Here is a 15,532-nt window from a genome sequence, read left to right on the forward strand (position 1 = left end):
GAATCTAGTATATCTTCACAGAATTTTGAAGCAAATTATACATATATGAGAAGGAGATTCTTCGCAATTTGTAACCTTTATCTCTTTTTATATATTAATATTAATTAATTATGATTTCACAGCTCTCAATGTTTTTGTGAAAAACATTGCTTTCCAAATAATGCAGTTATACGATCGTGTAGTATATTAATTATAATAAATGCACATTCTCCAAAATAGTGCAATAAATTATGTATATCACATAGTTATCCTATCGCATTTTAGACATTGTAACATCAAGTCCGATTTGGCACTTAGTTCTCACATTAAAAATTCTTGTGTAGAAGTCTGGCTAGAAGATTACTGAGAACTATGTAGACCATGTTTCTGGGAATTCTCGAGGACGCACTATTATAGCCCTCTAGGCGATGGTACACCTTCCTGTTGCCGAGGTTTTGAACAGGTCTGTAATTGAACTTCAGCGTGCCATTGCTGCTCTCCACGTGTCTGAATACGTTCATCTGCAAGCAGATTAAATATATTATTATTAATTTATTATTCCAGTAGAATAATTACACGTAAAAAGAAAATATTAATATGTAGCATATATCTTGAAAAAATTAATGCTCACAGAAACAAACGTTCTATACATTTATTATTTATATTCAAATTACCTGCGCTTCCGACACTTTGAGTTTTTCAGTCATAACAAACCACAGTACAGATTCCTGGCATTCGGGTGTAGTTAACGATCCCTCGTAATGATAATACGTCGTATGATCCTTTGGTAGGAATAATAAAGGTATCAGCTTGGTCCTTATGCGCGCCATGCTGTGCCCCACCCAATGCGATACCAGCCTCGTAGCCTCTACAATCGGCGCCAGATCCGGATTGTCATCTAATGATAACTATACGAAAATGATAACGAAACACGAAACATTAATTAATGTTGTGTCCGTGTACACTTGAAAGAATTTCCACTGTAGAAAGAAGTATAAACACTAAAAACGAGTAACATATTATCACCTCAAATAGAACACCGACCACGGCAACTCCGCCTTCGTGTTGCGCCGCTACGCTAAAATTCGCATACTTTTTATCGTAATGCACTAAATGCAACTCCAATGGATCACGTAAACCGTCCACGGTATGCTCTGCGCCCCAGTGAAAGTGCATTTGTTCTAGAATATATACCGATGACAGAACTCTGCCACTGAGATGGATTGGCACACTGCTATGAAGCTGAATTTGCACTATGAAAAAATTTCAATTGAAAGATATTGAAAGTACATAGGAAATATAGTTGTATTATTGCGGGATATATTGCGGACTTGTGCTCATTGATTCAATATCTCATATTGGACAAAGTTTTTAAAGAAATGTTCAATCAAGAACGCTGATTGGAACAGCAACTTACCGGAATGTCCAGTGTTAATCAGCGTGCTAGGAAACGCGAAATCGTATCGATAGGTTTTAAGAGCACCGAGATCAATTCTTATGGCATCATCCGTCACAATATCAATCGGTGATTGCTTCTTTCCCATCGTACATATTCCCGGCCAGTTTTCTGGTCCTATGCAACCATTTACAAACTTGAGTAACATGTAGGTAGTATGTTTCACTTATTACAAAGTGTAACAGAATTTAATATTTATATTATAAAGTATCTATTACTATGGAAAAAATACGTTAAAAACAGAATTGATAAGTTTTAAAAGAACTACAATTTAAAAAGCCATAAAAGTTCTAAAAGATATTTTTTTAAAAGATATTTCTGCGTTTGATAATATTAAAATAAGTTGCAGACATCATACATTATTATGAGAATTTTTATATGATTGCAATTATACAATTATAACTACAGCAAAATATAAATTATTCTTAAATTAATAATAAATTGTTAGTTTATTGTTACTTGAAAAAAAGAGAAATGTGCTGTTATATTATTAGTCACAAAAATCTACATAGGTATATTAATAATTTATATATAGTGTTCGAGATTATACGACCGTCATTATTCATAGCTTAAAAAAGTAACGCTAGACTCGTCAAAGGGATCGCGACAGTCTTATCAAAGTCTAAGTTTATATGATAGCGATATATCATTGAGAACTCGAGTCATTCTAGAAACTTCGTCGGCACAGCCTCTTCGGCGATCGATATTTACCTAGACGAGAGATAATCGCTAGCGGTGCATCTGAAACTTTGTCATAACAATTTCGCAAAATCTATAATATTAGTCTATCATTCCCGCTAACTGTTGCCAAGGGCCCGTAGTCTTTGGCACTTTCTTATAATCACCATGGCACTTGCCATTTGCCATTCGCGACTCGTCAGTCTGTCGTTGTCAATCATCCGTTTGGCAGTGGTCAAGTCAATTGGTCATTTCGGTCGCGAGAAGTAAAATACGATGAACGAGAATGTAACGTTAGCGATTTCGATCCGAAACACTCTCGCCTTTAGTTTCCTTATAATTTTTAAACCTTGTTTAAATTGTTTTCTTTGTTTATTGCTATACTTTGACTATTAAACAAAGTGTCGCATACGCTTTTAGGTATTAGTGTCAATGTCAGTGCGTCTTCATTACGTCTCCATTTTCTTTCTTACGTGCCGCGCGAACATATAGATACATTTAATAATTATCAATACTTTCTTAATGTTATGGGTCTTCAAAATCTAAGCCACGGACACGTCAACGTTAAATGCTATCTCATTCTGAAACACTTTTGCGCTAAAACATTGACGCAGCAGCGTTGAACGTGCGAACGTGCTATTTTAATGATAATAATACATTCCAAAATTATGTCAACATTATTGATACGTTAACGCGCTATGATTGGTTAGTATCGAATTACTGTTCGAAGCAGGAAGACAACGATGGCTCACAGCATATATGGAAGAAATAAAAAAAATATGTCATCCGTAATAAAATTCCCTAATGTACAGTTTTTCGCGTATATTGATAATACATTCCGAAATTATGTTAACATTATTGATACGTTAACGCGCTATGATTGGTTAGTATCGAATTACTGTTTGAAGCAGAAAGACAACGATGACTCACAGCATATACGAAAGAAATAAAAAAGATATATATCATCCGTAATGAAATTCTTTAATGTACAGTTTTTCGCGTATTGATAATAATCTTATTTTTGCACTTTTCGTCTGCATACGCATATGTTCATATATTACATTTTTTACAATATATTTTCTGTCTATTCGTACCTTTTATTTAAATAAATTTATAACGAGAGATACGTCACACGATATTTGCCTATTCTGAAGTGCAAAGTCCTTATATTCAAGATGATTGTCGACGACAGTCACGGTTGATGCAAAGTAATTGCTCTCAAGAGACCTGATCTAATGGAGAATCGTGTAAAACCTTCTACTCCCGGATCCTCTTGATCGAGCAAATCGTGTGACTTGCCTTCTTTACTTTATTTGCAGTAATTAAAATTGTAACAGAAATTAAGAAGACATATCTATGTAAAATTTTATAATTATAAAATACATAGATTAAACTTGCAGTAATATTAATTTACGCACATATGTTGAGATATAGATATATACTAAATGATAAAATATTCGGATAACAGATAAAATAATCAGGAGTATATTGAAGAGAAATAGTAATATAAAAAAAAACATTTTTATATTTTAAATACGTATACCGCTTGAGCAATAATATTTGAAGTTCGTAGATAAAACATATGAGATAAAACGCATTCTTCTAGTATAATAAACATGTATAAATATATTAAAATTTACTTGTATTTTCAAGTCTCACGGTACATTATTATCGAATAATATATTTTTTATACTTAGATGATTGAAGCTGTTTTGTTATACACTAATATACACATACTTGACTTTGATGTACAAATACCTTTAACTGACATTCAAGGTTGTTGTTATTAGGTCGCTAATGATTTGAATGTAAGTTTCATATAAGCTAGATGAGGAAAATTGTATCACATTATATGCTTATCGCGAATAAAATTTCGCAAACATCGATATTGAAATCGCATGAAATAACTTCTCATTCACTTGATCGATTTTATCAATCGGTATTTTCTTCGTATATTTTTGGAAGGTTTATCACCATTAAGATAAAATTATTTTGTTGTATAGATAAAATTTCCGATAAAACTGTCTGGCAAGGTAGGAAGATAATGATATGTGTAAGCATATCATTTTCTCCATGACCCTGGCCTAATATCGATAATTTCTGTTTAGATAAAAGCTTAAGTTTAGGAAATATTTCATGCACCTTCGGCATTGTGTGATGTTAATAGGTGAATTATAAATACATTTGCATGGATATGTAAACAACGTATAAAACTTTCGTCGTAATCATTATATAATTACCATTTTTGCCCCAATATCCCCAGTCAGATGCTTCCGATGTTTGTAAACCTGTAATTATATAATACTCGTTAGTTTCTTTGAATTAAAATTAATACTCCTGTTTCAACAAATAACTATACTCTCGAGAAATAAGCTGTTAAGAGTGTAGTCTAAAACTCTAAAAACATGCACAAATAAAATTCGCAACAATTAAGCGTTATTAAATCCTAACAAACAATTAAAATAGTTACTCGAGTTAACCTTGTATACACAAATGAATCAAACAAACATATCTAACTGAGAATGATTTTTACATCGAATTGTTAACTTTAAACAGTAGTCACAAAATAATAATGTTTATGCTTTAGATAGAACAACTTTTTTTCATCTGGGACTTTTTTCTAGATTTTTTACTGGATAAAAATTTGTGTTATTATTTATGTTATTAATATTTAAATAATTACTTATTATAAATTTCAAATATATTGAAAAAATAAAACAAATTAACTCTCAAATATTTTAATGTCAATATTAACGCCATTAGTCTTCAATTAATATTACTACTCAATTAATAATGCTATCGATCACAGTAATTATGATTGCCATTGAAATTAATTTTACACAAACTGATAGGCGCATAATAAGGTAATACATTCCTGTTAGTGATCTCCATAATTAACGGTACGCCTCAATGTGATAATTCCGACTTGTTTCAATCCGGCTGCTCGGTTTCAGCATTACATGCAAATTCGTTCAAATGAGACAAATTGCGGAGAAACGTGAGCACTATAATAATCGCGATCTAAAGCCGGCGCTGACCTCGTGCTCGCAATATCAATTTCACGAGTTCGCACGAACAGTTAATAAAATATAATTATTTCCACGTCACTGCCACGCGAACGGTTCGCCATATCGCGAGCGTGTGTCCGTCCCATTGGGCCTAATAAGTAATTGAACGCGCACGACAGGAAACAGAATTGACCTCATTGACCGCTCGGACCGCGACGAATTTGTTCGCACTTATTCCTAATCCGAATCTCGTCGCGGCCGGGAAGAAAGTGACGCGGTGCGAGGAATAAAGCGATCGTTCCGCGAAAGCCGTCCATGCGGCCGGCAATTAGACCACAATCGGCGGATAAACGCCGGCGCTTTCTAGATCAGCGCACCGGCCGCAACAACGGCCAAATCATTCAAACGACCCGCAGATTTTAATGATGCATAATGCACGCTTCCGCTGCGGGGATAGGGCGTAAGACCGGCTAATCGACATATACAAGTTTCGCTCATAGTTGGGGATGCTTAAGATAGTTCGATACTATAGACACGTATCGAGCCTTCGTCTACGATTCTCGTGCATTTCTCTTGTTAAAAAGTTATTATTTTGTGCACTACATTGGCATTACGTGAATGAATCACCATTACTCTTTTCGACAAACCTATTGCGATAGAATTTTAAAAATTGATCCTTTTGTTTCCCTCTATTACTCTAAACTCATAAGTTTCATTATATTATCAAATTTGGAAAAAAAAGTTTTACAATCTCAAACTTTGGGATTAAAATACTTTTTCCAGTGAAAATATTTATCTTGAAATATTCTTTTATCATATAAATTTTATCATATAAATTTTTAAATAATAAATATTATTTTTTCTATATATATAATTTATTCAAGTAGTGGTGCTTTTTAATAATAAAATTTAATAATGATATTTTTGGAAATTTAAAATAGAGTTTAATAAAAAAATACAAAATTAATATCGCTTAGCTGTGTTCGTGAGAAAATATGTATAGAACAGTAGTAATGAGAATTTAAATAAAATATATACTCACGGATTTGCAAAAGTATTGAAAAAAAGAAGTGAGCTTTTAAGAATGAGAAAAATATATGAAATTATTCCTCATTTACATATTATGAATTGATATCAAAACTAGATAATGGTTGCAAAAATTTTCGAAAAATGATTAAAAAGATAAATTATTAGATTAAGTATCTCATCATATTACAAATATTATATTACAAATATTTTCAGACATACCCAAGAAATGGCAAATGCATTAATAAGAGAAGATATTCTAAGAGATATTCTTCTTGTGTCTACTAATTTCTTTAATCGATATTTTCTCTGATTAAGCGAAGTGACAAAAGAGTAATCACGGGCGGGAATCAACTATCGCAAAGTAGAAGAGCTTCTAGGCTTACCTAGAAGAGCGATTAGGCAGAAGAGACGCATCGCAGGGAACCACCTGGGACTATCGCGATGGGTGACACACGAGCGCGATGACGACGAGTGTACGACTGATGAACGCGACGTAAATCTAACTGGATAACCCCGAGATTATACTAGGAGCTATCGTCTAATGTACAGTTTTTCGCGTATATTGATAATATATTCCAAAATTATGTTAACATTATTGATACGTTAACGCGCTATGATAGGTTAGTATCGAATTACTGTTTGAAGCAGGAAGACAACGATGACTCACAGCATATACGAAAGAAATAAAAAAGATATATATCATCCGTAATGAAATTCTTTAATATACAGTTTTTCGCGTATTGATAATGATCTTATTTTTGCACTTTTCGTCTGCATACGCATATATTCATATATTACATTTTTTACAATATATTTTCTGTCTATTCGCGTACCTTTTATTTAAATAAATTTATAACGAGAGGTACGTCACACGGTATTTGCCTATTCTGAAGTGCAAAGCCCTTATATTCAAGATGATTGTCGACGACAGTCACGGTTGATGCAAAGTAATTGCTCTCAGGAGACCTGATCTAATGGAGAATCGTGTAAGACCTTCTACTCTCGGATCCTCTTGATCGAGCAAATCGTGTGACTTGCCTTCTTTACTTTATTTGCAGTAATTAAAATTGTAACAGAAACTATATATATATAAATATATATATATATATATATATATATATAAAATTTTAGAATTATAAAATACATCAAGATTAAACTCGCAGTAATATGTAAGCACATATGTTGAAATATATAGATATATACTAAATAATAAATAAAATATTCGAATAACAGATAAAATATTCAGGAGTATATTGAAGAGAGATAGTAATATAAAAAAAAAACATTTATATATTTTAAATACGTACCGCTTGAGCAATAATATTTGAAGTTCGTAGATAAAATATATGAGATAAAACGCATCAAATTCTTCTAGTATAATAAACATGTATAAATATATTAAATTGTAATAAAGTTATAAAGTTTCCCAGAAAATTTACTTGTATTTTCAAGTCTCACGGTACATTATTATCGAATAATATATTTTTTATACTTAGATGATTGAAGCTGTTTTGTTATACACTAATATACACATACTTGACTTTGGTGTTCAAATACCTTTAACTGACATTCAAGGTTGTTGTTATTAGGTCGCTAATAATTTGAATGTAAGTTTCATATAAGCTAGATGAGGAAAATTGTATCACATTATATGCTTATCGCGAATAAAATTTCGCAAACATCGATATTGAAATCGCATGAAATCACTTCTCATTCACTTGATCGATTTTATCAATCGGTACTTTCTTCGTACATTCTGGGAAAGTTTATCACCATTAAGATAAAATTATTATGTTGCATAGTTAAAATTTCCGATAAAACTGTCTGGCAAGGTAGGAAGATTTGCAAATGTCTTGAAAAAAAGAAGTGAGCTTTTAAGAATGAGAAAAATATATGAAATTATTCCTCATTTAAATATTATGAATTGATATATCAAAACTAGATAACGGTTGCAAAAATTTTCGAAAAATGATTAAAATGATAAATTATTAGATTAAGTATCTCATCATATTACAAATATTTCAGACATACCCAAGAAATGGCAAATGCATTAATAAGAGAAGATATTCTAAGAGATATTCTTCTTGTGTCTACTAATTTCTTTAATCGATATTTTCTCTGATTAAGCGAAGTGACAAAACGGACGGGAATCAGCTATCGCAGAGTAGAAGAGCCCTTACCTAGAAGAGCGATTAGGCAGAAGAGACGCATCGCAGGGAACCACCTGAGACTACCGCGATGGGTGACACACGAGCGCGATGACGACGAGTGTACGACTGATGAACGCGGACGTAAATCTAACTGGATAACCCCGAGATTATACTAGGAGCTATCGCATGAGATTTAACGTATATACGGGCTATGTCAGGTCATAGTCATCGCAGTATGCAACTGACCGACCGACCGACCATTTGATTATCAGCGCATTCTATTAACGATAGCGTAAAGAGGAGCGGTGAATACTCGCTCTCCTTTTTAATTCGTCAAAGTGGATTACTTTTCGTACAAATAGTCGAATGCGTTTATTCATCTGTACTAAACGGTCGTGATTCGAGCGAACGTTGCAGAGTGATTCATTCAATCTACATTGACTGGTTGAATGAATGCACTTTTATGTATCAATCGTTGCTACGAGTAATATACGTTCTTAGAGAAAAACGCATAATGAGAAGTAAAAAGGCATAAAGATTGCAAACCTATTTTTTATTTTCTTTTTGATTATGTAGTAATTAAGATTTCTTGTAATTTTTTTCTTTTCTGTCTTCAAAGCCGGCGCAAAAAGTGTGACCAAACGCGCTGTTAAAAGACTTTGTGAATTAACATGCGTAATGTAATTAAAATTTGTGACAAACGAGTAAGACGTTGCATTTTCGTCGCAGCAATGCCGTCATCGCGCGCTAGCTGAAGCGATCAACCAAGTAAAATTAAATTCGTGAACAAAGCATGGTCCAAATCTTAAATTTAGACGCGCGGTTTATATGCGTTCATCAGCCGATCGACGTAAGTATTCGGTCAGCAGGTAAGTATAAGCGCAGCGCTACCGCCATGTTATGTGCATCTTGCATTCACTTAAAATAAGTCATCGTCATCAAGTCACTCATACACAAACATTCTCAAAAGTCATATTTACAGAAATAAGTTTATTAGCGAAATGATATTTATATACGTGCAATACATCTTTCTTATTTTGAAAAAGAGTATAATAAAGCAATAAATTCTTAAACAAGCAAGTTTCTATTAGAGATTAACATAATTAAAATTTTTTAAATGTCAAATAGATGTTACAATATTAAAAGAACAAGAAATATTTTTAGTGATTATATTTTTCAGAAATTTGAGGATACAATTAATGTGTTAAATTAAATATTAATTTTGCGAGCGATAAAAAAACATGACAATATTAACATAAAAACTAATTATTGCTAATTTAAACGAAATTTTGTGCTGTTTCAGAATAAGATTAATATATGTACTCTGCACGCATTAACTATTCTCTTCGAGATTCTTTTTCTCTTTTTCAAAAATATATAATTATTTCCTTTTATTTTGTATTTAATTATGTGTATAAATAATTATCTACTTTTATTTTTTACTTTTCTTTTTCTTGTGTTCAATATTTGAAATATTGCATACGTTCTAACTTACATATGCGTTTAGAAATTAACATTTTTTAATGTTTTTAAAATGCCGGTAATAATCAGTAAGATAAGATAAAAGGGAGCAAAACTTTATCGAAAAGTCGCGAAATGTTTTTACCTGTGCCGAGTAACGTCAATGTAACCATCAGCAAGTGACCTAAACCCATTTTCACATACGGTACACCTGTTATTTTGCCGAGACACAACTTGGACGAGGCTCATCGTCCGACTGATTTACCTGGCAGATTCCTCGCCGAGAGGCTGACGTATCCAACCCCCGCGTTACCGTATCGAACTCGTGCGAAACTGCAGTTTTGATCAGTCGATTTGAGAACCGCGAGTGCGCTCAAGTGAATTTTTCGCGAACTCAGCATTTTTTTTTACAGAAGAACGAAGAATAGAAAAAGAGGAATCGGATAATCTCCTTTGCGATAATTGCATTTCGTTCAATTACAGCGTGCAATTGGAATTGATTTTCTAATTTAGCCACCAGGTAACTTTTTAATTGTTCGGATGCCATTCAAATGTCCATTATAACTGACAAGAAAACGAAGTTATTTCGACCAGAAATCTTTTTTAATTGCAAAATCTTTTCTAATTCCGATGTGGTTCGTGATAAATAGAAACGACAAGCCGACCTCGAAATTCGCTAATCAAAAATTTGCCTTTTTATTGGAGATTATAAATAGTTTTATAATAAAATTCTTTTTAAAATTCTGTTTCTACTTTACCTCTATTCGGCGCTCAACAGAAAGAAATAACTTTAATCGAAACACTGTTGAAGATGTTGGAGCAATTTTCAAATGTATGTCGAGAGTTCAAATTACTCGTAATAAGTTTAGGTATTTTTAGGCATGTCGACATAAAATCAGGCTTCTCGTGACACGTCCGCCCTGTTTCTCGTCATTCTTAATGCATCAAAAGTGATATACATTATGGCTATTAAGATTCTTCGAAATCGAAAGGCGCGGTGTTCTTCTTCCGCACACCCTCAAGAGCATTTATAAGATGTCGGAATATATGCCTCCAAAGCATGAAGCTGATTACGCAGATTGTAATAAAGTAAACTTGTCAGTATTTTAAGTCTTACAATAATTTTTCCGTTCGAAATTGTAATAAATAATAAAATACTATTAGTTCCTTTTACTTTATAAATACACTAATTAGTTTAATTTTTAAGTCATTACATTAAGTAATAAACTTATTACTTTATACTTTATACTTATACTTTATAGTAAACTCATTACATTAAGTAATTACATTAAGTAATTACAGAGCAAAATAAGTCAGAAAAAGTATGTTACATTAAGTAATATACTATTGGTTTAACTTATTCTGTCTTATCTTGTCAAGTTTATTACAGAAAATTTATTATTGTGCTGGTATGTCGAATGTCAAACTATGTAACATTTCTTTACTAAACCTCGCTTATCTTCATAATACAAACGCATGGGCTTCTAAAAGCGGTTACTTGGACAAATATGTTTAATTCCTGGTAAGATTATCTAAGTTCATATGAAGATGCATCCATTACAGTCTACGCAAGCAGTTATCTAAGTTGATATGAGGACGCATTCATTAAAGTCTAAGCGAGCATATATTCGCGGGCAGCAATATTAAATTTATGCATGTATGTATGTAATTTTGCGTATAATTTTGCAAAGGGTAAATAATTCAACAAAGGGGAACTCTTCCCCTTTCACGTTGATGCGGCTTATTATGTCACACGATTCTCTCTATCTCCCCCTCAAGTTCCGATATACTCGTGATGCTGTTTGGAATGCTGATAACTATGACACACTGCGCTGCTCTAAAGTTCCTATCACACTTGATATTATTTCACAATCATTCTTTCTAGTGTGTTTCAAAATTAGTACGATAAGGCAAGTTACAAAAAGAATAAAAAAATTCTTTATAATCGGTATATTTTATAATACGACATATATCTAATAATAATGTGGTTAATTATAATTCTTCATGAAATGTCTGTCTACAATTGAAGAAAGCTGTTTATTTGTCTCGTGTTGCAGCATACTATTTGGCAACACCCACTACCGCGTGTAACTATTTCAAGTTCCATATACACTCGTTCCTTCGAATTTACCGGACACCGTTTATGTAGATATGCTGATAAAAATAGTAAACTCGATGGAGTTAGTTGCATGTAGTTAGTGACTGCATAACGGAGCTATTCTTTTGCTAAATATCGGTACATATACGTTAATGTTGTGTTACCTAAAAATATCACAATATCGTATCTCTTATCAAAATTTTAAACTTTTGACATTCGTAGAATTTCTAAGAAGATAAATTTCTTAAATTGCGCATCTTAAAATTCTATGTGAATTGCCCACAACGATTAACTCGTAATTCACATTATACCTTCTTTAAAGTAGTGGATTGTGTGTGTGTGATAAGTCGTTTTAAAACTTTTATACATAGTATCAAATCATTTATTCAACAATAACATGGTTTCTTGAAACTTGGAGAATTTAAACAAACTGCAAACCCAGAGAAATCTATTTTAATCCGGCCTCAGTATCGAAAGTTTAAAACAATGCAAACAACAACGCACTTTGACTTTGCGAATTATCGTTCGCAAAATCGTATTAAAACAACGTACGTAAGACCACTGCAGCGATTCTAATCTCGTGGAAGTAATCCACGAGAATGAAACAGTGTGGCAGAGTGCCGTATAGTATACGATTCGACAAAAGTGGAGAAACGGAGACCGATAGACAGCGGAATCTCGAAGGAAGAAACGAGAAGCGAGCGACAGGGCGTTCCGACCAGAAATAGAAAAGCGGCACGGGGAGAGTCGTCGAGTATCAGCCAAGGTGGTGTTCCATGTGAGTCTCTTCGTGCCGGATCGGAAACTCGTAGTAGTTCACGCGTCGAAACATGCCGCGCGGCATCCCAATGAGATCCTCTCTGAGGAGCCGAGACTCGTCCTCGACGTCGACCGGGATCGATCCTCGGGAGCGCATCAAGGACTGCTGCCGAAAGCTGGTGGAGTTTATGTGTACCCAGGTCGGCGTGGGTGGCCTGGTGGTGGGCTATGCCATTGTGGGTGCCTTCGGCTTCATAAGCATCGAAGGCCAGGTCGATCCGACGGCGTCGGTGTGCGTGCGGGAATACATCCGTCAGGAATACGCCGACGAGCTGTGGTTCGGCACCGCCAGCAATCAGTCGGTAAACATATTCAACCGGACCACCTTCTACATGGTGTCGAATAGTATTCTGAAACAGTATCAGGAAAATATTACCAAACGACAGAAAGACAAGTGCAACGGCCTAACGCCCGTCGATCAATGGTCGTTCCCCGCGGCGTTGATGTTCTGCCTCTCGGTGTTCACTATGATCGGTTACGGCAGCCTGGTGCCGAAGACCCAGGTGGGTAAAGGTGCCACTGTGATCTACGCCGTGCTGGGCATTCCGCTGTACGTGCTCTATTTCTTGAACATGGGTAAGGTGCTCGCGCAGACTTTTAAGTGGCTGTACACGCGATTGTACGAGTGCACCGGTCAACGGAAACCTGGACAGAGGATCATCGTGCCCTCGACCGCTTGTCTCTGGGTGATATTCGGCTACATATTGGCCGGCTCGATCATGTTCGCCGAATGGGAACAGTGGGACTACCTGGACAGTACCTACTTCTGCGTCACTTCGCTCTGCAAAATCGGCATGGGCGACCTAGTTCCAGGCTGGAGCCAAAGTACGCAGGACAGCCAGACAAAGCTCATCATCAACTTCGTGTATTTGCTGCTAGGCATGGGCCTGATAGCCATGTGCTACAATCTGATGAGGGAGGAAGTGTACGTGAAGGCACGGGAACTCAAGGAACAGCTGAACCAAGCGATGGATGCGGTCAATTATAAATTAATGACGTGTTGCAAATCGGAACCTACGGATTGAGAGATCAAAAGACAATCGCAGGATGCATTACGAAAGTTATAATCTATCGTAAAAGGGTGAAAAAGCGGTAATAAGGTGATAATTAATAAAAACTTTTAAAACTTAATCGAAGAAGAGATTTCTTTCTCTGTAATCAGCAAAAAGTTATATAAATACAGAGAACAAACAAGAAGAAAGTGGAAACGTTTTGTATCTTTGCATAAATGTAAACGTTATCACAAGTGCGGACTAATCGTTAAGAACATTCGCCAGCGATTGTAAACGGTTTGTGGTATATAGCGCGTTGTTTCATGCTGTGTGTCCAATATTATTATGACATATATAATAATGTCTATATTTTAATTTTGATATGTTAAAGAGAGGTAAGAGATTCTCGTCTAAGAAATAAGTTGTCCCATTTTCGATACGTAATTGTTAAATAATTACTGGAAGTTATAGAAACAAAATTATGGAATAAATGTTACGATTGCTGTCTGCATTGTACAACTAATCGTAAAATTTATAATTTTTATTACGTTATTACATTAATTGTTAATTATTGCTATGATGATGAAATTATTAGTATTTCTATGTTTTATAGACTTAAGTATAGATAGATTAAACTCTAGCTCCATATGAAGCGTCTAATCGACAGTGCGTTAGAGCAGTTTACTTGTGAAATACGAATCGTGATTTATATCAACAGTCAATAATATTTTTAATACCATCATAAAATCGCGTCGTCGATATCACCTATACTCGTGAATAGTATGTTTGGGATGACGGTGTGGAAGTTTACATATATTGATCACTAGAGATATCGGTGGTAGAGGTATCACTCCGTGGATTTTTACGACAGATTATTTGCGTTCCCTGATATTGGAAACGTGACGTTGAAATATAAACCTTTTATATTCGGTATCGCAGAATTATCAACGGTTTTCTGCAAATAATAATATAAGAACTGTAAGACATTAAAATAGCTAGTCAGATACATTAAAACGGAAAAACGGAATATATTAATAATTTTTAAAATTGTATTTAATGATCGTAATTCACACGATATCTTTATTTAAATATTAATCAATATTGATTATATCTGATTCTAAATCACTATTAATTGTATTTTTTATTTAAAACGTATAAAAATTAGGTGTAAATGAGCTATATTATAAGCTATATTTATAAGAAGAATTTACACGAAGTTATAATTGTTTCACTCATGAAAATATGTTATATTCTGACAACAAATTAATACGATTATATGGTTTTTGTTTACGTTTAATTTATTGTGAATTTTGAAGACAACAGAAATTTATAAAGCTATCGAAGTGTCCGTCATGAACATACACATGACTATATATACATACACATGAGAATATATTTATCTGACAGCACATGTCAACCACGAAATAACTGTGCTACCGATTATTATCAAGAGTATAGTCACTCTGCTAATTTATCGATCACGATAATGTCCAGCACAGTAAATTAATGAGGCTGCAATGACCTCGCCGAGAGAAATGATGCACAAATGTAGATAATTTATTACGCGCATTATTATACATTCCACAAAATGATTTGTACATGATTGCCGAAAAATAAAAATTTATTGCTATCAATAAAAGAATTTACGTTATTTTGATGTGTGATTTTATTTTTATAACCATACGCTGCTTTAATAAAATTATAGCGAAAGAAACTATATTTTTTCTACTTCCATATGTATATCTTAAAAAAAGATATTTTTGAAGTTTAGACAAGAACTAAAAATAAAATATAAACTTATTATTAACAAATCTTTAATTTTATTGACTTTAATGCAAAATTAAAATTAGAAATGTTTAATA

At 33.7% G+C, this 15,532-nt stretch overlaps 3 protein-coding genes across 3 annotated transcripts in view; 2 read left to right on the top strand and 1 right to left on the bottom strand.

The window, feature by feature from the left end:
• Nucleotides 1–15,532, top strand: part of Nachralpha4 (nicotinic acetylcholine receptor alpha4) — a 255,707-nt gene that overhangs the window by 53,326 nt on the left and 186,849 nt on the right. The window lies entirely within an intron of this gene.
• LOC139815106 (carbonic anhydrase) lies at nt 292–10,010 on the bottom strand. Its single transcript, XM_071781758.1, is given in 7 exon segments — nt 292–500; nt 654–887; nt 1,006–1,232; nt 1,397–1,552; nt 4,354–4,401; nt 9,907–9,979; nt 9,981–10,010. Coding segments are annotated over 7 exon segments (963 nt in total). The 3' UTR covers nt 292–305.
• LOC139815105 (TWiK family of potassium channels protein 18) lies at nt 12,443–15,321 on the top strand. Its single transcript, XM_071781757.1, has one exon. It carries the CDS (start codon nt 12,690–12,692, stop codon nt 13,701–13,703), a length of 1,014 nt encoding a protein of 337 aa, XP_071637858.1. The 5' UTR covers nt 12,443–12,689; the 3' UTR covers nt 13,704–15,321.

This window comes from Temnothorax longispinosus, chromosome 6 (genome assembly GCF_030848805.1).
Source record: "Temnothorax longispinosus isolate EJ_2023e chromosome 6, Tlon_JGU_v1, whole genome shotgun sequence".
Taxonomy (NCBI): Eukaryota; Metazoa; Arthropoda; class Insecta; order Hymenoptera; family Formicidae; genus Temnothorax; species Temnothorax longispinosus.

What these genes read in the sequence shown, in the direction of transcription:
- LOC139815105 (XM_071781757.1), top strand. Translation starts at nt 12,690, where the DNA reads ATGCCGCGCGGCATCCCAATGAGATCCTCTCTGAGGAGCCGAGACTCG.